At 37.8% G+C, this 23,803-nt stretch overlaps 1 protein-coding gene across 1 annotated transcript in view; it reads right to left on the reverse strand.

Annotated features, from left to right (window-relative positions):
• The window catches only part of CPA6 (carboxypeptidase A6), a 371,754-nt gene that overhangs the window by 220,612 nt on the left and 127,339 nt on the right, over positions 1-23,803 (reverse strand). Inside the window, exon 2 of the mRNA XM_006150464.2 lies at positions 3,227-3,302. Within this exon, the coding sequence (XP_006150526.1) occupies positions 3,227-3,302 (76 nt within the window). The remainder of the gene's footprint in view (positions 1-3,226; positions 3,303-23,803) is intronic.

Raw genomic sequence — 23,803 nt, forward strand, 5'->3', positions numbered from 1 at the left:
GATCTTTGAGTGCCTCTCTAGGTTTGGAAACTTTTCTTGCAAGATTTCATGGAATAGATTATCAATGCCCTTATGAGTCTCTTTGCCTTCTGGGATGCCAGTTATTTGGATATTTGGACATTTGATTGTATCTAGAACTTCTTGTATATTATTCTCAAATTTTGGGGCAATTTTCTCAGTCTTTGTGGTGGATTTTTCTAGGCCTCATCAGCAGCTTTCTCATTTCTCTTTTGCAGTTCATTGTCTCTCTTCTCTTCCATCTTGGTTAGCTTTGCCATTATGAATGTCCTAAATTCTTTATCAGACATTTCCATGACTTCCATTGAATGGTCTGTGGATGAAGAGGATCTACTCTTTTCCCTTGGAGGAGAGGTATTTTCTTGCTTTTCCATATTTCTTGTGGCCCTGTGGTGATTTCTAGGCATCTGATGGATGGTGTGTTTCTTCCCAAACTTGAAGTTCAATCACTCTAGCTTGTGGGCTGGAGGCTGAATTATCAGTGGAAAATATTCATTTCTCTCATTCTGCTGAAATCACTGGTTCTCAGGAGCCATGAAGGTGTCTTCTGAAGGGCCAAGTACCTTTATATTGAAATTCATTCTTTTCTCCTAATTTGCTGACTTTCTTTAAAGACTAAATGAAAACCATATATAGGAATATTTTTCTTTAAATGGTTATGAAAAGAGGGCCAAATGGTGGTACAGTGAAAATGCAACTAGACCCACCTGGGAAAGGTTCTGGTTCACGTTGTGAGACCTCCCTGGGCATTCAGGGCATATGGGTCAGCAGAGATTTGCAATGAACTACAGTGTGAGGACCCTCTTGGGGATGCATGCCCCTCTGATTCTCTCTCCTATTCCCATTCTCATAAGAAATAAACTTTAAAAAGAGTGTAAATAAGTGCTACAAATAAGGGCCTAATATAAATGTGTGGTTGTCAGCGCCGGCAGACCTATCTATGTTCAACATCTTTGGGCTCCATCTATGATGATTTCTAAGAGTTTATTAGTACCCCTTTTGGTCCACACTGACACAATTTTATTGCTTTGGATAATGATAGATGATCATCCTATAGATAACTGTGCAATTCCATTTTCATAACTTTGAGGCCATCATGTAAATAGATTCATGAATTGGAGAAAATCCTTTGCTCTTATATTTGGTTTACAAAATTTGTTCTCTGAAACACTAAATTCTGAAATGAAAAGTTATTTTTCCAATGGTATATTTCATGGAAAAGGAAATGGAAACTTCTGTTCGAAACTTGCTTTGCCAGACATCGACACCAGAGACACTTTGGGAGCAGGGTGGGAGATGGCAGCGGGGAAGGAATTAAGAGGGAAAATGATTTAATTAAAAATAAAAACAAAAACAAGACTCAAAACTTGCTTTGCTTCTTTATAATTTTAAAGTCTCTGATGGACTTTTGTTTGTTTGTTTTTAAAGAATTATTCATTTAACTTTATTTACTGTTATTCTATTTTTAAATTTGCTATAGGGTACATACATTCACCAGAGAGAGACAAAGAGAGAGAAAGAGAGAGAAAGAAAGTGAGAATGCAAGCTGCCAGATCTGAGACTCAAACAGCAGTTGACCATGTTGGGGGTCCAGCACCTTAACTACTGAACCACCTGCTGGCTACCCCCTTCCCCCTGCCCCTGCAGTGGACTTTTAAAAAATGTTTGTTGTATTCATGACAGATAACACATGTGTGTGCATGGGAGAGGCAGGGAGGGAGTGAGGACAGCACCATCAACAGTATCTTGTCAGGCTGAGATCCTGTTTCCCTGGGTTTCCAGCTTATCTGTACCTTGGGCATGGCTCCAGGTGTTTTAGGTCAACCAGGCTGGAGATCCCAACCAATGGTTGGCTATGTAGCTTACAGCATTGTAATCACTATGCTACCAACTGCTCTACTGAGACTGGGCTATGGACTTTTTAGATAGTGTTTGGATATTACTATAGAAAGGATACTTTGGGATCATGCATAACTAAGAGAGACTTAACATCAGATCACAGAAGCAGAGATGATCTTGAGGAGGAGAGATTTAGAAAATGCCTCTTGAGCACTACCTCTCCTGTATTGGTTAAAATAACCACAACTTGGGGATGGGCTCCTGCATCCTCACTTTGAGCCCTTGGAATCAGACACCATGCTTGAGATGGAGCTGGTGTGGGGCATGAGAATGAGGAGGAAGAAAGGAAATCAATAAACAAAAAGGTCAAAATTTCATTTGTAAATAAATTCAATATTGGAAGTAAAGGTGCCAAAGAGAAAAATCGAACTATAAATAGAAGGTCAAAAATATGTTAATTACAAGTATCTCTAGAAGCCACCAAGTTTACCTTTTTTGCCTCAGTCCCTAACATATCCTTTGGACAGGACTGTACTCCAGTCATATAGAAAAATTACTTATCTATCCCATGTTAAAGATAACAATATGTATCTATTTCATGCAGCCCTTTGGGTAATCTGCTTTTCTATCTGTTAAAATGAATCCCAAATCACCATGTGTCTTACAGGCATGGTTCCGTTTTGGTAGGCCTGAAAGACAGCCGATCATCACACTTCTCTGTAGCTAAAGCTTTAGCTAAAGCTAATGCTCAATTACACGCTGTGATGGGGAGATGTGAAACTCTAACTCTAAAATCCATAAAACTCATCAAAGATTGAATAATTAGTAGAGCCTTCAACCTTTGCCAACAAAATTCTCTTATCAGACCCACTGAAACATAGCAAAATTAATTAACTTGAATTTCTATCTCTTATTTTCTTTAACTTGTTTTTGCTTAAAGTTTAAATGAGAAGGGCCTAGGAAATCAATAGGAAGATTTCGAGGAGGAAACATGAGCTGGAAAAACTGGAGATTAAATTCACTCATTCATTAGAGGAAGAGGAAAAACCAGCAAAAGAAAACAAAATTTTTGCCCAGTTTCTAGGATACCCTGGACACTCACTGTGAGTATGGCAATGAATAAAAATAGACAAATTCTTGATGCTTCTATTCTACCTGGGAGATGGATAATAAATGAAGCAGTAGCTAGACAATCTATCAGGTAATTTTTGAGTTGTCTTAATTGAACTCTCCCTTAAAAGCTCTTTCAAGGGATTTCATAGTCCTTACTTCCTCTGGCTAATTAATTCCAATTATTCAGCTCTGGTTGGCAAAGTCTGTAAACACATTACAAGCATAATTCCATAATTAGTGAGTGGACTTCTCTTACCTGAAGTTCATAGTATATTTTCTTCAGCGCATTTGCTTCTTCTTCTGTTTGGGGAATAAGTCTTATCACTTTCTCACTATAAGGAAAGGGAGAAAAAGGTGATGTTTACTTTTGGAAAATAAAGGTATTCGTGATTTCTTCCTTATCTCATAGAAGATAGTCTCGCATTTAAAAAGAAAAACTTTCACTGACCACTAAATATTTTTACCCAGTACTGATTGCATTGGTCTTTTTTTCCCTGCCTTAAAACTATTTGGTATGTCACCAGTTTATGAAAATTACAGATTCACATTTAATGTTATAAATGTATAATGAGGCCAAAACCACAGGAGCAGTGGCAACAGGGGACAGGAATTTTCAACAGCTCAGAGCTGATACCAAGAAAAAAATAATCATGGCACAGCAGAAACATTATTTTTGTAATTTTTAAATTAATTTATTTTTAGCCTAATGCTGGAAAGCAATGTGACTTTCAGCAAGAGGACCCGTGAGCTCCACATATTACGGAAAGCTTTTGATTTGGACTTTTACCCCAGTGGAGAACAGTAAAAAGAAACCCATCTCTATGGGGAATCTTACTTCTCTAGTACAGAACTTCTCAACTGGCACCAAGCAGGAGACCCACTAATGCTTTACAGGTGTGCCTTGAGATAGTGATGGGTATAAAATGTTTAGTGTGATGCAAATTTAAAATCAACATTTATAACTATTAACATGTTTCCATAATCAAAGTTGCATTTGAACTGGCTATGAAGTTCTTTCTGTAAAGGTCCTGAATTGCGTAGGGTGACTTGAGGTGTTGTTCTGTCTACCAGAGTTCTCTGTGGGAATGACTACTCCCCTGAGAGCGTCTGACACAGAGTATAAATTTCTCAGTTATGATGGCAAGTTGAGGACAGGTTGGGAAGCACGGTTGTAGTATATAATAATCACAACCCTTCAGTGTGTTTTACATAGAGTAGGTACTTATGAATATGTATGAATGACTTGGCATAAAGGAGCTTACTGAGAATAATTGGCTTCCAGAGGAAATGTAAGGAAAAATGAAGTTAAAAAAAAAATACAACAGGAATAGATTTTTTTCTGTAACTATAGGTTTTTATTATAATGACTGAAGATAAAGTAAAATATTATTACTAACATACATATAAAGCAAAAAGCAAAAATCAGATACCATTATTTCATCCACAATTTGTCTCTCCATCCAAAGGTGCACATCAGGAATGATAGTGGAATTTGCATAATTTCTTATGTTTTTCCTTAGATGGGTAGCAGTTTCCAAGACCAAGCAAAGCTATTATAATCTGAAGAGCCTCACACACCTAGGGAGGCTTCTGGATTTGTTGGGCAGTGACTTTTTATGGTTGTATGTTTATTTCTCCTTACTCTAGCTTTGTTATTTCACACGATTCTTCCGTAGTTTCTTTAGGTCCATGACTCTTTTTGGCTTGCTGGGAATACTTTAGTAATTTTAAGCACTGCTACTCTAACATCACTTTGCCTCTTTGATTTTTCTCAAAAATCACACAAAACAACTGCTCAGTATCAATGTCACAAAGTCTGTTTTTCTGGAATACAACAGGAATAGATTTTTTCTGTAACTATAGGTTTTTATTATAATGACTGAAGATAAAGTAAAATATTATTACTAACATACATATAAAGCAAAAAGCAAAAATCAGATACCATTATTTCATCCACAATTTGTCTCTCCATCCAAAGGTGCACATCAGGAATGATAGTGGAATTTGCATAATTTCTTATGTTTTTCCTTAGATGGGTAGCAGTTTCCAAGACCAAGCAAAGCTATTATAATCTGAAGAGCCTCACACACCTAGGGAGGCTTCTGGATTTGTTGGGCAGTGACTTTTTATGGTTGTATGTTTATTTCTCCTTACTCTAGCTTTGTTATTTCACACGATTCTTCCGTAGTTTCTTTAGGTCCATGACTCTTTTTGGCTTGCTGGGAATACTTTAGTAATTTTAAGCACTGCTACTCTAACATCACTTTGCCTCTTTGATTTTTCTCAAAAATCACACAAAACAACTGCTCAGTATCAATGTCACAAAGTCTGTTTTTCTGGAGAGAATAAAAGAAACTAGAGAGAAAAAAAATCAAGTCATGACAAAACAACTCTAAATCTAAACTTTGGCACTTAAATGTAACACGTCTCTTCTCTCTTCATTTCTGGTACACATTTCTCTGACCTTTGCTTCTCCTGGTTGCATCATATCCTGGCCTCTCCCACCTGAGCTGAGATAATTTTTGGCAGAGAAAGGAAACTTGACTGGGTGATATGGCCGTTTTAGATGGATGGATCTTTTTGACAGCCTGCTGAAAAACACCTCCATCTGGGGCCCTGTCAGCTCCTCCAGAGTGCAAAGAAAGCAATCTGTAGCTGTTTTACAGTCACCAGAAGTTTTTTTTTTTTAAAGATGGATAATTCAACCTGGCAATCGGTTCCTCTTCTGTGAGTACAGGATATAAAGGGCCCACCCCTGGGATTATTTAACCTTGAAAGTGATTGCTCAAACCCAGCTTTGTCATTTTTATCACAAAAAGTTCACTTCATACCAGCCTTTAGAAATTCTCAGGCATGACTTTAGAAATGTGTTTTTTACTGTTTGATTACTTATCAGAGGACAGGGAATAAGGAAAGCTATTTAGAAAACTCCACAAAATGCCAGACTTTTTTGTAAACCAATAAATTACATTGATGGAATACCAGTAACTAAAATCCAACAAGAGTTTTTATTCAGCATGTAAAACCATGGAACTCCAAAATACTCATTTGTTTCACAAAACAAAAAGCTTTCTCTTCCTAAATCTGATAGCTGCTCCTTTTTTGAAGTAGTGTACAATAATTTAGTACCACAAAAAGGGAGATTTCAGGTAGTAAAGTATCTATCAGAACTTAGAAAAACTGTGTACAACTAGCAAACAAGGTACATTGAGGGTCTTTTTTCTTATAATTTATGGTTTCTTTTTTATTCTATTGTAATTTTCTGATTTATGTGTAATTGCTGTACATCTTTTTTGGGTACAATATGGTTTTTAAAGCATGTATACAGTATGTAATAATCAAACCAAGGATATAAACATATTCATCATCTTCAAAATTGAACATTACATCATGTTGTGCACACCTGATATTAAAAAAAAAAAGTAGGCAAAAGTAGTATATATTAAACTGTCAATGATAACTTTTACTCTGCTGTGGTACATAGTCCTATAACCGAGTCACCCTGTTTATGTGCATTCTTGTGTCTGTTAATCATTTTCTCCCCACTCCCTCTCCATACAGCTTCTTTTATTTATCATACTCTCTTGACTTCCACTGAGTCTGACTTCCACTTTCCTTTTTCTTTTTTTGGAGAGGTTTTTGCTATAGGTTTTGCTGTCGCCAGACAGACAGAGACAGACAGAGAGACAGAAAGCGAGAAATCACCCCCCAGGGGGGATGGCCACGCCGCAATCCCTTCTCTCCATTCTCCTCTTGTGATCTTGGGCACGCACGCACACACGCCCGGTGTGAGTTTAAGCTACTGGATCCGAGACTCGAACCATGGTTGACTACATGGGAGTCCAGTGACATAGCCATTATGCCAACTGCTGGTCCCTGACTTCCACTTTCTGCTAAAGAGTGGGGATGCTAAGTATATGTTAAGTAGGGACATATAGTGTTTATTTTTCTTAACCTGGTTTGTTTGACTTAGTATTACCTCTTCTAGGTTTGTCCACTTTGTGTCAAATAACAGGATATTGTTTTTTACAGGTGAGGAGTATTTCATTATATAATGTACCATATTTTCCTAATCTATTCAGTGATTATTGGGTACTTTGGTTGGTTCCACGTCTTAGCTACTGTAAATTATTCTGCAAGAAATGTGGATGTGTACATTTCTCTCCAACAGTGATTTCCTCCAGTGATTTGGATAAGTACCCAGGAATGAAATTATTAGGATAAAAAGGAGTTTTATTTTTAGATATTTGGGGAACCTCAATACGGTTTTCCACAGTAGTTGTAGCAATTTAAATCCCCAACAGTAATGCATGAGGGTTCCCTTTTCTCTACAATCTTCTGGAAATATATTTTTTTTATCATAGCCATTTTGGACTGGGGTCAGGTCATATTCCATTGTGTGTTTTTTTTTTTTTTTGAGAGATTTTCATTGTAGGGCGCGTGCGCTCGCCAGACAGACAGAGAGAGACATAGAGACAGAAAGCGAGAAATCACCCCCCAGGGGGGATGGTCACGCCACAATCCCTTCTCCTCCATTCTCCTCTCGGGATCTTGGGCACGCACGCACATGCGCCCGGCGTGAGTTTTTTTTAAGCCACCGGGTCCGGGACACGAACCGTGGTCGACTATGTGGGAGTCCAGCGACATAGCCATTATGCTAACTGCTGGTTCCCATATCCCATTGTGCTTTTGATTTGCATTTTTCTTATGTTAAGGAAGAGAAATTTTTTTCCCAATACATTTTAGCAGTTTTTTGCCTCCTTTTGTGAGTTGTCTATTTGGATAGATTGGCCATTTTAAAATTAGGTATTAGTTTTTCATGGAGGTGAGCTGTTTGAGTTTCTTATGCATTCTGGCTCTTAATCCCTTATCAGAAATATAATTTGTGGGACCAGCAGTTAGCGTAATGGCTATGTTGCTGGACTCCCATGTAGTCGACCACGGTTCGAGTCCTGGACCTTGTGGCTTAAACTCAAGTCGGGCGCATGTGTGTGTGTGCCCAAGATCCCAAGAGGAGGATGGAGAAGGGATTGTGGCATGGCCATCCCGGTCACCCTCCCCTGGGGGGTGATTTTTCGCTTTCTATCTCTTTGTCTCTCTCTGTCTTTCTGGTGAGTGCACACACCCTATAGCAATAAAACCTCTACAAAAAATGAAAAAATAAAAGAAGTATAATTTGTAGACTAGCCCATGGTGGTTAAGATGGCTAGATCAAATCGCCAACTACACAGTTTGAGTCCTGAACCTGGTGACTTGAGAAACAATCTGGCTGTATGTGTATGCTCAAAATATTGAAAAGAGGAAGAAATGAGGAAAAGAGATTACAGCCTGACCATTCCCCATGAAGGGATGCTTTCTCAATCTACCCCTGTCTATGTTTGACGAGCATGCACACTCTCTGGCAATTAAAAAATAAAATTTAGGGACCAGCAGTTAGCGTAATGGCTATGTCTCTGGACTCCCACGTAGTCGACCACAGTTTGTGTCCTGGACCCGGTAGCTTAAACTCAAGCCGGGCGTGTGTGTATGCATGCCAAAGATCCCAAGAGGAGAATGGAGGAGAAGGGATTACGGCATGGCCATCCTCCCTGGGGGGGTGATTTCTCTTTTTCTGTCTCTCTGTCTCTTTCTGTCTGTCTGGTGAGTGCACACGCCCTATAGCAAAAACTTCTCAAAAAAATAAAATAAAATTTAAATTTAAAAAATGTTTGACCTCGGCTAGCAGGTAGCATAGTGGTTGGGAAACTAGATACCTGCATGACCAACTGCGGTTCAAATCCCAGTTTTGGTGACTTGAGGATCATGCCAGGCACATGAGCGTGCATGCCCAGAGTCCTGAGAGAAGAGTGAAAGAGAGGAGACTGTGGCGTGGCCATCCCCCCTGAGGATTAATATCTTACTTTTTATCTCTCTCTGGTGGGTGCATGTACTCTATTGCAAACCCCTCCCCGCCCAAATTTGATTGACATAATGGTTGTGCATATTTATGAGGCACAATGTGATGTTTTGATACATGTATATTTTAAGTAATAATCAAGTCATGGTAATTAGTATGTATACCACCCTAAATATTTACCATTTTGTTATTGTGAGAATATTCAGTCTTCTCTTTTGACCATTTGAAATATGCATTACAATATTGTTATATTTAGCCATCCTATTGTGCATTTAAGTACCCTAAATTATTCATCCTATCTAATTGCAACATCGTACCTGTTGACCAGCCTCTCCCTTTTTCTACCTTCCTTTCAATTCTCCCTAGTCTCTGGTAACCTCTTACACTCAACTTCTATGAGATAAAACAAACAAAAAACAAAAACAGAAACCTTTTTTTAGGTTCCACACAATAGTAAGATCATTCAATATTCGTCTTTCTGTGCCTAGCTTATTTCACTTAACATAATGTCCTCCAGGCTCACCTATGTTGTGGCAAATGACACACAATGGGGAAAGGACAATCTCTTCAATACCTGCCACTGTGAAAACTAAACATCCACATGCAGAAGAATGAAACTAGACAGTAATTTCTCATCATATTAAAAAAAAACAACTCAAAATGAATTAAAGACTTAACTATAAGACCTGGAACTATACAACTAATATAAAAACATAGGAAAAATGCTACATGACATTGTTCTGGCAAACAATGTTAGATAAGATCTCAAAAGCATTATCAACAAAAGCAAAAATAAACAAATGGGATAATATCAAATTAAAGAGTTTCTGCACAGCAAAGGAAATTGAGAGAAGAGAAAACCTACAGAATGGGAGAAAACATTTGCTAATTAAACATTTGACTAGGTGTTAAAGTCTAGAATTTATAAGGAATTCAAACAACTCAATAGCAAAAACTCAAATACCCTGATTAAAAGAGGCAAGTGATATAAATAGATGTTTCTCCAAAGAAGTATACAAAGGGCCAGTTTATATGAAAAAAAAAAAAATGCCCAACATCACTAACCATCAGGGAAATGTAAATCAGAATGACAAAAGACATTACCTTACCCTAATGACAATAGAATGGATATTATCAAAAAGAAAAAAAATGCTGGCGAGCATGTAAAGAAATGGGAACCCTTTTTTTTAATTTCCAGGGAATGAATTAAGAGAGAGAGACAGAGTGGCAGAGAGAAAGAGAGAGAGAACACTTCCCAATGGGGTGTGGTCATGTCACAATTCCTTATTATTTCTCGATCCTGTCACGATTTTGCATGTATGGGACCAGCAGTTAGTGTAATGGCTATGTCGCTGGATTCCCATGTAGTCGACCATGATTCGAGTCCTGGACCCGGTGGCTTAAACTCATGCCGGGCGCGTGTGCGTGCGTGCCCAAGATCCCGAGAGGAGAATGGAGGAGAAGGGATTGTGGTGTGGCTATCCACCCGGGGGGGGGGAGGGGTGATTTCTTACTTTCTATCTCTCTGTCTCTCTCTATCTGGTGAGTGCATGTGCCCTATAGCATAAACCTCTCAAAAAAAAAAAAAAGATTTTGCATGTACAAACACACATATAAACATGCCAAGAATGTTTTTCTAGCTTCTGGAACTGTGATTCGAGCCATTGTTGGCCATATGGGTGGGACCTGCTTCCTTTATGGGATTGGCCCAAGGGGAACTCTATTATAGAGTGTTGGTGAGGATGTAAATTAGTATAACCATTATAGAAAACAGCAAAAAACTTGTTAAAAATGAAACTAAACTAAAAATATATTTACCACATAAGCAAACAATCCCATTATTGATTATGTAGTCAAAAGCAATGAAATCAGTGTGTTGAAGAGATATCTGCACTACCATGTTTATTGGAGTGCTATTCATAATAGCCAAGGTATGAAATCAAACTTTATGTCCATCAGCAGATAAATGATAAAGAAAATGTGATTTATATAACAATAAAATACTAGTTAGCCACAAAAGAGAATGAAATCCTATATTCAATTTTTATGTCACGAAAATTTGAAAAGAATGTATATTTTTCTTGTATGTATATAAAATTTTACATAGACCCATTAGGCATATTAACTGCTATCTTTGTCTTCTCTGTTCCTATTTTTGTCCATTAAATTAGTCAATTTTTGAAAGAACTTTATTTACTATTCCTACTATGATCTTGAAGTTTTCAATTTAGTTTTGAATTTAAAATGGGTCAATTAATATATTATGACATGTTACTGTATGTAAGTTTATGACTACTATATTTCCTAAATAGAATAAAACTTTTATTTATATAAATTTCTTAAGAAAAACTCTTCTTTGACTCATCTAATGTTTCTTACCTGGAATTCCATTTTCCAATTCCAGGTTTCCAAGCCTGTTTCCTTTTTCTTTGCCTGGCACAATATTTTCTGTCTTTCTTAAGCTCTTTTCTAAATGTGTCTCTTGAAAACATCATAATGGTAGATTAAATTTTAAAATCTAGTAAAAGAATTTTTGATTTTTAATTTTATTTATTTAGTTTTGAAAGTCAAGGTCTTGCCACATCACAGACCTCCTGCATTAGTCTTCAGAGTAGATGGAGTTATAGGTGCATGCTACTAAGACTGACTTTTTGATTTTTCACTGGTAAATTTTACTATTTATGATTACAATAATACATAATATAAGTGGCATTATTCTTACAATTTTTCATACAGTATTTTTTTGTTTGTTATGGGTCATTGTTGCCCTTTTCTTCTTTTTTCCTGTCTTGGATTAATCAATTTTATTTGTCAACTTTTATTAATTCAGTGGTTATATATATATATATGTTATTAATAATGTTTAGTGATTTTTTTCCCCTTATTTCTTTATAAACATACTTTGACAGATACCCTTTTCTTCACATCTAGAATAAAACTCTGCATTTCTCTCCCTCACTGACCAAGATAAAATCTTGGAAACTTTTTTCTTTGTCCCCAATGTTTCTCCAAATACTTCCCTCTTCTTTGCTCCATGGTTTGTTAAAATAATTTGGAGTTTTTGTTGCACATTGTGTATAAATACAGGTATCTAAATTGTGTTACCTCTAAATTTATATGTGGAAATCACAAACCCCATTAATCCCAGAATGTGGCTATATAGGCATACTTTATTTTATTATATTTTGCTTCCTTGTAGATATTGCATTTTTTGAAGTTTTGTGTCAACCCTGCATTGAGTAATTTTATAGCTGCCATTTGAAAACTATGTATTTACTTCTAGTCTGTCACATTTCAATAATTCTTTCAATATTTCAAATTCTTTCATTATGATCATTGTAACCTGTTATGTGATCTATGATCTCTCTCTCTCTCATGGTGTTTTAGACAATGTCTTACCATGTTGCAATACTCCTGCCTTAATCTCCGTGATAGCTAAAACGACAGGCAGTGCATGATTCTGTGCTTGGCTTTTTAAGTGAGAGTCATATGTCTCTCATATTTTAAAAGGTAGACAGGGAACTGAACCTGATCCTTACATGCGGCCTTGGTTTGTTAAACAGTAATATCTAGTGTGTGCTACCATAGTTGAGCCATCACCACTGATCTTCGATATTACAAATGTAATTGTTTTGGGGTGCCATGGACTGTGCCCATATAAGACAATAAACTTAATCAATAAATGTGTGGTTTCTGACTGTTCCACCCATAGGCTATTTCCATATCTCTCTCTCTTCTCAGGCCTCCCTATTACCTGACATGCAACAATATTTAAACTAGACCAATTGATAACTCTACAATGGCCTCTAAGTGTTCAAGTGAAAAAAAGATTTGCCATTTGCATACCTCTCACTTTAAGTCAAAAGTTAGAAATAATTAAGCGTGAAGAAGGCATGCTAAAAGCTAAGACAGGCTGAGAGCTGGGCCTTTTGTGTTAAATAGTTACACAAGTTGTGAATACAAAGGAAAAGTTCTTGAAGGAAATTAAAAGTGATACTCCAGTGAACACATAAATAATAAGAAAGCAAAACAGCCTTATTGCTGATACAGAGAAAGTTTTAGTGATCTGGATAGAAGATCGAACTTGCTACAGCATTCTCTCAAGCCAATACCTAATCTAGAGTAAGGCCCTAATACTCTTCAATTTATGTAAAGGCTGATAGAAGTAAGAAAGCTACAGATGAAAAATGTGAATCTAGCAGAGGTTGGCCCATGAGATGTACAAAAAGAAGCCAGCCATCTCCATAGCATAAAAATACAGGATGAAGCAGCAAGTACTGTTGATGGAAGTGACTACACAAAGCAACACATTTTTAACATGTGTAACAGCTTATTATTGGTATTAGGTCGCTGGGAAAGTTATGACATATTTTATATGTTTTTCTATGCAAAAAATGAGGCTATACTTTCTCAACTACCCAATAAGAAGATGCCATCTAGGACTTTCATAGCAGAGGGAAGTCAATGCCTGGCTACAAAGCTTCATAGGAAAGTTTGATTTTCTTGTTAAGGGTTAACGCAGCTGGTAACTTTAAGTTCAAGTCAATACTCATTTACCACTGCAAAAAATCTTAGGGTTCTTAATAATTATGCTAAATCTACTTAGTTTGTTCTTTATAAATGGAAGAACCATGTGCTGACAGCACATCTGTTTACACCTTGATTTACTGAATATTTTAACCTCACCATTGAGATCTAATACTTGGAAGAAAAAAAGAGATTTAAAGATATTACAGCTTATTGACAGTGTACCTGGTTACCTGAGTGCTGATGGATATGTACATGGAGAATAAAGCTGTTTTCATGACTACTAACACAAGATCACTCTTTTAACCCATTGATCAAGGAGTAATTATGGCTTTCAAATCTTATTATTTAACAAACACATTTTGTAAGACTGTAAGTGCCATAGATAGTTATTCCTGTGATGGTTGTGGACAAAATAAGTTGAAGGACTAGCCAGTGGCCTGGGGGTTAAGGCTACTGGGCCCCTCCTGGGTGACTGCACCATTGAGTCCTGAATAGTGGCTTGAGAAACACACTGGGTTTGTGTGTTTGTGCATGCTTGTGTGCTCAAAATCCCAAAAGGTGGGGGAAATTGGGAAGAGACTGAAGCACAATCATTATCCATGGGGGGTGCTTTGTCACTTTTCCTCTCCCTCTGACTGAAAATTTAAAACAACAACAAAACAAATAACCAACCTAAAAAATAAACTGAAAACTACTGGAAAAGATTTTCTATTTTATATGCCATTAAAAACACTCATGATTCATGGCAGGAAGTCAAAATATCAACATTATCAGGAGTTTAGAAGAAGCTATTTTAACTCTCACAGATGACTTTGAAGGGTTCAACTCTTCAGTAGAGAAAGTAACTTCAGATGTAGTGGAACAAGATAGAACTAAAATGAGAAGTGGAGTCGGGAGATATTACTAATGCAACCTCATGAAAAAACTTGAAAGGAGAAGTAGTAGCTTCTTATTGATGAACAAAGAAAGTGGTTTTTTGAGATGGAGTCTGCTCCTGGGGAAGATGCTACGAGCATTGTTGAAATAACAAAGTTCTAGAATATTATACAACTCCAGTTTTGAAAAGAATTCCACTGTGGGTGAAAAGCTATCAAATAGCATTGCAAGTTGCAGAGAAGTCTTTGTGAAAAGAAGAATCAATTGTCTTATTTTTTTGAGAGATTTTTGCTATAGGGCATGGGTTCTCTGTCAGAGAGAAAGCGAGAAATTACCCCCTAGGGGGATGACCATGCCATAATCCCTTCTCCTCCATTCTCCTCTTGGGATTTTGGACATGTACACACATGTACGCGGCATGAGCTTAAGCTGCCAGGTCCAGGACTCAAATCATGGTTGACTATGTGAGAATCCAGCAATGTAACCATTGTGCCATCTGTTGGTCCTCATTGTTGTCTTATTTTAAGAAATAGGTGGGCCAGAAAATGGCATAGCAGCTATGTCACTGGGCTCCCACATGACAGACCACAGTTTGAGTCCTGGACCTGGTGGCTTAAAACTCATACCAGGAGTGTATGCATGCATGCCCAAGATCCTGAGAAGAGAATGGACGAAAAGGGACTGCGGTATGGCCATTCCCCCTGGGGGGGGTGACTTCTTACTTTTCCCCTCATTACGTCTGTCTGTCTGTCTCTCTCTCTAGCAAGTGCATGTGCCCTAAGACAAAAACCTCTTGAAAAAAAGAGTTACAGCCACCCAACCTTCAGCAATCACTATTCTGATCAGTAAGCAGCAATCAACATGGAGGCAAGACCCTCCATCAGACAAAAGATTATAACTCATGAAAGGCTCAGATGAACAGGAGTATATATTTAGCAATAGAATAATTTTAAACCAAGGTATGTACATTGTTTTTAAAGACATTGCATATTTAATAGACTATGATAAAGTGTAAACATAACTTTTATATGCTCAGGAAAAACAAATATTTTGTGACTCATTTTATTGAAATATTTGGTTTATTGCAATATTCCCATTATTGCAGTGTTCTGGAGCCAGATCTATAGTATCTTCAAGTTACGACTGTTATTAAAAATAGAGTCTTTAAAGAGGTTGTTAAGTTACCTAGGATAGTATGGAGGTGTCCTTAAAAGAGGAGGAAATATGGACACTGACATGCACAGAGGGAAGACCATGTGAGACACAGGGAAAAGACAAACATCTACAACCCGAAGACAGAGTCCGTAGAAGAAACTAAGCCTGCTGACACCTGATCTCTGACTTCTGGTTCCTAGATTGTAAGAAAATAAGTCTTTTGTTTAAGTCACTCAGTATGTATTCTTCTTTCTGTCAGGCAGTCCCAGTAAACTAACACATACTCTAAAGACCCTAGTTTAAAGATTTCATCTTTGGAACCAGCAGGTAGTGTAGTGGTTAGTGTACTGGACTCCCACACGGTCAACTGCCGTTCAAGTCCCAGACCTGGTAGCTTGAAACTCACACTGGGTATGTGTGTGTGCATGCTCAAAATCCTGAGAGAACAGAGGAGAAGGGATTGTGGCATGGTCATCCCCTTTGGGGGGGGGTGATTTCTCACTTTCTATCTGTCTCTCTGGTGAGCACATATGTCCTATAGCAAAAATCTCTCTAAAAAAATAAGTAAATAAAGGTTTCATCCTTGATACCTGGCTGATTTTAGTCACCTTGTTTTTATATCTTCCCAATGCTCTATGCATTTCTGTCATAATAATGTTTACTGTACTTCTTTGTATTTTTGAGTTTAATGATTAAACTCTAAGCTTCATGTAATCAGGAATTCAATAAATCTTGGCTTATTCTGTGGCTGTCCTGGGTTTCTATAGAGTAGCTTGTGTTTCTATAGAGTAGTTAGCAGCTTGTCCTGAATGATCCGGAGCTGATTTTTTCATTTAAATTAAAATTCCTATATTATGCAGAGTATAAATCAGGAACCCATACCCATGCATCCTAGAGGCCTAAGGAACCAATGGTATCTCCTACCATTGGTACTCCTATCTCCAAAATCCCTGGAAGATTACAACCTCACTTAGTTTCTTCTAGTTGGAGGAACAGAGGAGAAGGGTTGGTGGCTTGTCCACCCCCTTGGGGGGGGGTGATTTCTCACTTTCTATCTGTCTCTCTGGTGAGCACATATGTCCTATAGCAAAAATCTCTCTAAAAAAATAAGTAAATAAAGGTTTCATCCTTGATACCTGGCTGATTTTAGTCACCTTGTTTTTATATCTTCCCAATGCTCTATGCATTTCTGTCATAATAATGTTTACTGTACTTCTTTGTATTTTTGAGTTTAATGATTAAACTCTAAGCTTCATGTAATCAGGAATTCAATAAATCTTGGCTTATTCTGTGGCTGTCCTGGGTTTCTATAGAGTAGCTTGTGTTTCTATAGAGTAGTTAGCAGCTTGTCCTGAATGATCCGGAGCTGATTTTTTCATTTAAATTAAAATTCCTATATTATGCAGAGTATAAATCAGGAACCCATACCCATGCATCCTAGAGGCCTAAGGAACCAATGGTATCTCCTACCATTGGTACTCCTATCTCCAAAATCCCTGGAAGATTACAACCTCACTTAGTTTCTTCTAGTTGGAGGAAAGAAGTTTTTCTTCATTCTTTGAGGGTTCCTGCTTTATAAGTCTCAGCTCCTGGCTTCCTACTTCTCTCCATCACAGACAATGGGATTCCAGTCCTAGCCTATCCAACTCCTTTTCATAGTCCTGACACCCAGTGTCACAAGCCATCAGCATTTCCTTTCATCTCTAACATTATTTTCTCTTTAAATGTCTGGCCCATGGAAGTTTCCTCTTTCTTTTCATGGAACTCCGTTATCTACTAAAACAAATGATAGGCAGTAAAAGGATATATGCTGGAGTCAAGTTGCTGGTGGTAGTTTAGACCATGGACAAGTTTTTTAACCTCTCTGTGCCTCAGTTTCTCTATTTAAAGATTGGGGCTATTGATATTTAGCTCATGGGTTATGGTGAGGATTAAAAAAGTATAAGGTAAAGTACTCAGAATAATTACTGACATAATAAGGGCTATAGAGATGTCTGATATTATTACATTTCTGCATCAGTTGTCTTTCTTAACTTAATCCAATATTTATACATTGACGTTCCTGACTGCATCACTTCATCTGTTTCTCATGTTGAATGGAAGAAAGAGTACAATTCTTTCAAGAGGAAACTTCTTGTAGGAGATATCCTAGGTGGCCTCAGAATGTATGACTGGTCCATAGTCTCCCTTCAAGGTGTCCTTTGCATGGTAGTGTGACTCCTTCCCTTAGGAGCACACCCAGCGTGACACCTAATTTAACGGCAGTCAGTGGATGATAAGGCGGAATGACAGAATTCTGTTCTACTGGACTCACTCTATTAGACAGTGACTGACGATTGAGTCAGATATCATCTTTGGGAGCTCGCACATGCAACGGAGAAAACAAATCAGTTAGTTTGCAGCACCAGGAGCAGTGGATGTATTAGACAGCAGCATTAGCAGAGTTCTCCTAATGACAAAATTCTAAAGCAGGGACTATAGGCATCTGACCAGTTGCATTTCTGAATGTAGAACAGAAGTCTGCATGTGGCAAGGTCCCTGACTGGGAAACAGTTCTCATTTTTTCTTGTTTCCTTATAATAAACTTCTTTTTTTTTCTCCAATTTATTTATTTGCATTCATTCATTGTACATCATTACAGCGTACAAAATGAGATTTTCCGAGAGTACACTGTATATTGTCTCAATCAAGCACATCAACAAACATGTTATTGTCAGCAAATGATCTTCCATTTCTTGTTTTCTGTATGTTTTGCTTTTTTTCCCCCTATCCTTGTTTCCCTATCTCTTACCCTCTGCCATCTCCCATTCTCTTCCCACACTGTCTCTGGTATCTATATTTGCTTTCTATACTGTTTTCCCCCCACATTTTGTTGAATCACCAAATACCCTAATCAATCCAAATACCCTCATAGCAAACACAGGTGACACACACATTTCCATGAACACAAGTCTAACTTCACGCATCCTATAAAGTGGCACCTAGCTGGGGCTACATATCCTACTGCAGTCATTGAATAGATACATAATTTTTTTTCCTAAAACTTTTTTTTCTTTTTGGAGATTTTGCTATAGGGTGCGTGCACTCGCCAGACAGACAGAGACATAGAGACAGAAAGCGAGAAATCACCCCCCAGGGGGGATGGTCATGCTGCAATCCCTTCTCCTCCATTCTCCTCTTTTGTAACTCAATTTACATTCCTTCTCTAGGCATCATCACAGCACACAAAATGCGATCTCCCATCCAGTACACACTGCATAGTGACTCAATCATGCACATTACAAAAAATATAAATTTCCACTTCTAGTTGCTAGAATTAATTCCACCCCTCTTTCTGACCCTCTGTCCCTTCCCACCCTCCTCTCACACCACCTCTAGTGTCCAAAATTGTCCTCCATTCCCTTCCCACCCACATTGCATTGATCACACAATTTCCTACATAACCTGACTACTTTCAAAGGTGAGTTCCCTCGTTACTACTAAGAAAACCAGTTTTAACTTAAATCAAAGAACCGCCAAGGAACTTTGCTTAAAGCCCGGAAACAGGTTAGGATTCTGTTCAAATGGTAGGTGCATGAACCTATCAGTCTCATATACTTTTATCTTCTGTTCTGGTTCAATTTTCCTGATTAAATTCTGGGATATAGTATTCAACTCCAGACTTGTCCCTATGATTAAGTTAGCTACTTTCTCAGTTTTTGGACTCTTATTTCCATGTATCTGCGTTTAGTTTTCCTGATACAGCACATCCTTGAGAACTTCTTGGAGGTCTGGTCTGGTGCTGGTAAATTCTTTCAGGTTTTGTTTATCTGAGAATGTTCTTGTCTTTTCTTCCCACCTGAAAGATAATCTTGCCGGATACAGTATTCTTGGCTGAAACTGCTTCTCTCTTAACACTTGGAATATATTTTCCCATTCTCTCCTCGCTTTTATTGTTTCTGATGAGAGATCTGCTGTTAGCCTGATGGGATGTCCTTTGTAGGTAACTTGATGTTTTTCTCTTGCTAATCTTAGTATCTTGTCTTTGTCTGCAGTTTTGGTCAACCTGGCTATAATGTGTCTTGGAGAAGATCTTCTAGGGTTGATTCTATTTGGGGTCCGTTGTATTTCCTGGGACTGGATCTTTGAATGCCTCTCTAGGTTTGGAAAGTTTTCTTGCAGGATTTCCTGGAATAGATTATCAATGCCCTTATGGGTTTCCTCACCTTCTGGAATGCCAATTATCCGGATATTTGGACGTTTGATGGTATCCAGTACTTCTCGCATATTATTCTCAAATTTTTGTGCCATTTTCTCAGCCTTCATGGTGGATTTTTCTAGGCCAGCCATTTTCTCCTCTACATCTGAGATTCTATTTTCTGAATGATCTAGTCTGCTTTTAATGCTTTCCAGGGAGATTTTGACTTCTTGTATTATAGACTTCATCTCTAGCAGTTCGGTTTGAGTCTTTTGTAAAGTGTGTAATTCCACTTTTAGATCTTGCAGGAATTTCCTCATCTCTTGGAACTCGTCAATCTCTTTCTCCTTTCTCTTTAGTAGTTCATTATCTCTCTTCTCTTCCATCTCTGTTAGCTTTGACATTATGAATGCTCTAAATTCCTTATCAGACATTTCCATGATTTTCACCGAACTGCTTGTGGATGAAGAAGAGTTACTCTTTTCCCTTGGAGGAGAAGTATTTTCTCATTTTCCCATATTTCTCATGATCCGGTGGTGATTTCTTGTCATCTGATGGATGGTGTGTTTCTTTCAAATTCTTGAAGTTCAGCCCGAATGTTGAGGAGCAAGCAGACAGAGGTGATCTAGAATCTCTTTGCCGTTCTGTTGTGATCGCTGGTGCAGCAGATTCAGTAGATAGTAGGGAATATTTTAACCCTATTAGTATTTGGATGTTTAGCTACAGTGCTCTTAGATCCGTCTAAAAACACACTGAATGGATATTGGAGGGTGGAGAGACAATAAAAAGGAAAATGAAAAAGAGAGAGAGAAACAACAACAAAAAGAGAAAAAAAAAGACAAAAAAATTTAAAAAAAATTGTAATTACTGTTCTTTTTTTTTTAAAAAAAATCACAAAATAGAAAACCTGCCACCTCCTGGTGGGAGGACCAGAGCGATAATTAACAAGATAGAAGGTGGAGCTAAGAGCCAGAGAAAAACTGTGCCTTTTAAAAAAAGTGTAAAAAGGAAAAATTCCAAAAAAAAAAAAAAAAAAGACAGAAACAGGGAGAGACAGGAATCAAAACACAGAAGCAGAGATAGAAGGCTGGGTGTGTGTGTGTGTGGGGGGGCTCCCTACCGTTAGCTCGTTTGCTGGAGTCTGAATTATCAGTAGAAAATATTCATTCCCTGAAAAATCTAGTTCGCTGGAGCCATGTGGAACCTTCTGCTGAAGGCCCGGCTTCTTCTGCCACTAGCTCGTTTGTTGGAGTCTGAATTATCAGTAGAAAATCTTCATTCCCTGAAAAATCTAGTTTGCTGGAGCCATGTCTCCTTATAATAAACTTCTGTGTACTGACCTGAAGCATACTTTCTTAAACCTAATAGATGCATTAATATTTTTAAAAAATTAGGTTTACATACTTCATTTCTTCATTCTTTCTCCAAGTCACTGGATTTATGTTCTCAGATCTATTTCCTTCTTCATGAAGAAGAGAGAGTAAATTTGAATTCCACTCTGGGCTCTACTACTTATTATGTGGCCTTGACTAACATGCTTAAATGTTTAGAGCCAGTGAGTTCCAATCCTTAATTGGGGGAAGCACAAATGTACTGTTGCATAAGGTTTTTGTGAAAATTATTTCATGCAGCCACATTCATTAAGGTCACATTTTGTGCTAATCACAGTGGCAGGTACCAAGAATATAGAGTTTCTGCCAGTGATGGTTTACAGTCATAGTCTCAATGAGCTGTTATCTGGGAAGCACCTAATTCACAGCTCCTCACGCATCTCAGCTGTTGTTACTACCTCTACACGAACATACTGTTCTTGTCTTTAAGAACTTACAGAACTGAAAGCAGATATTTCCTCAAGTGTGTTTCACTGTGATGATCAGAAGCCACAAAATATTTATGATTTTATTCTGGTTGTATTTAACCTTGCTATTTCTTGCCTTTTTCAGAGCTATTTTAATCTAATTATTGATCAGTTTCTTAATTTGGGACTTACTGGTTGCTTTCTTCTCAGGCAGCTCTTTGGAACCTGAGAAACACATACTAGCTGCTCTAGTTATTTTCTGTGATGGAAACTGGTAATATAGGACATTTTATATAAAATTAAACAGGAAAATATTTTCAGAGAAGGCCTTGTAGAATGTTTTCTCTATTGGTACAAGCCATGCATTTTAATTTTTTGATACCTCTAAAGATGCGACATACTTAGTGTAGTGAGGAATTTCCTTTTTCTGTTTATAATTTCTTGTTTACATTTAATTGCACATCTTTGTGAGGAAGAATGGATCTTTTCAGGGCATGCATATGGTATGGGATAATCAAATAAAAAATTACCATATTTATCATCAGTAAAGAACATTACATTGTGTTGTGCATCTTTGATTTTCATTCTACTAGATTTTTTTGAGAGATATATACAATAGAAAACACTTAAAAAAACTTATTATGGTATATGGTTCCATAACTTATTTGCCTTGTTTACATGCATTCTTGTGTCTGTTATATATTTTTCCCGAGTTCTTCCCCTGATCCCATCTCCTGGTATCTACAACAACCCTCTACTTCTGTATCTTAGAGACTTCTGATTTGCCCTTCACAAGGTATCAGAACAGGTGACTGGACTGGATACTTTTGACTGTTCCTCCAAACCCATTTTCCCTTCCTAAGACCTAACAGGATTTTGCTTAGATATTTAGCCCATCCTCATATCAGGATTGAGTCCTGATAGGCAATCAGAGCTTGGATGTCCCCTGGGAATTGAAATTAGTCTGGCAATGGATGTGTGTTATAAATTAACTCAATCAGATTTCTTTTTTATTTTTAAGAAAGATTTTTGCTATAAGGCACATGTATTTGCTGAAGAGACAGAGACAGAGAAAGTGATAAATCACCTCCTCCCTCCCAGCAGGGGGGCAGGGGTGGTAATTCCTCTCTTCCATTCTCTTTGGATTTTGGACATGCATGCACTTTTGTCCAGTGTGAGTTTCAAGCCTCCAGATCTGGGACTCCAACCACGCTTAGCCATATTTGAGTCCAGTACCTTAACCACTGTGCTACCTGCTGGCTCCAACTCAATCAAATTTAAGAGATGGATTATTATTTTCTGGTCAGTGAGGCTAGGGGGAGAATCACTCTTCTGTTGAATGTAAACAAACAAATGTATAATCCTTCTTGCTGTTAGGAGCCTGAATGGAAAGAACTTAGGGTGAAGAGATACACCCTAAGCTCACTGTGGACCACTGAGTGGAGAGAAGAAAGAACCTGGGTCTACAATGGCCCTGGTGAATCAACTAACATTTTGTTTGTTTGGTCAGGTTCTCCCTGCTGCTATCCTCCAGCCTTAGCCTCTGAGCTGGCATGACAGGCAAGTGCCGACAGGCATGCACCACCATTCCTGCCCAGTTCTTTATTTAGACAAGATTTAACGATGTCGCCCACGTCACCTCAGAGCTCACAATCCTCCTGCTTCAGGCTTCCATGTTGCTGTGATTACAGGCCAGTGTCACCATGCCAGGCCTTTAGGTTGAACTAGGAATTGAACCTGGAGCCTCATGTGTGGTCCCAGCATATGAAGCACAGCATCTTACCAGAGCCTGCCACCGTGGCTGGGCCTCAACCAACTTTAAACTTTGTTGCTGGATTTCCTGATAAATAATATAAAAAATTTCTTCATTTTGTGGCCAGTGTGAGTCAGGTGTTCTCTTACTTGAAACAATAAAACACTCTTAAAATAGCAATCATTTTAGTTAGTTTGGCTATTTTTAGAGGAATGAGATAAGAGAAACCAATAGAGTAATTAAATTCAATGTTAAATCAGTCTTTACTGGTAGGAATACATATATTGGCATTCTTTATTTCCTCCTCAGATCCTTTTCTCTAAAACACCCCTTTAATTTTTATGGCAGCTTTAAAAACTGTGTGTTCTTTAGAAGGGAAGATTTAGAGTGCTCCATAGCTAAGATTCATCTCATATTCTCAAGGAAAATAGGACAGTTTAAATTATTTGCTGAACTTTTTGAAAGCTTACAGCCCCTGGAAAAGTTAATAATAGGATGTTCACTTACTTTAAAAATATCCTATCCCTGAGTACAAAGAAATCCATTAAGTAATTCCATCTAGGAAAAAAAGTAATGTTCACATGTAGATTGCGCATTATAAAGTGCTTGGGTCTCAAAGCTGCATTTCCTTTGTTGAAAGACTGTGTT

This window comes from Tupaia chinensis, unplaced genomic scaffold (genome assembly GCF_000334495.1).
Source record: "Tupaia chinensis unplaced genomic scaffold, TupChi_1.0 Scaffold000288_2, whole genome shotgun sequence".
NCBI lineage: Eukaryota > Metazoa > Chordata > Mammalia > Scandentia > Tupaiidae > Tupaia > Tupaia belangeri.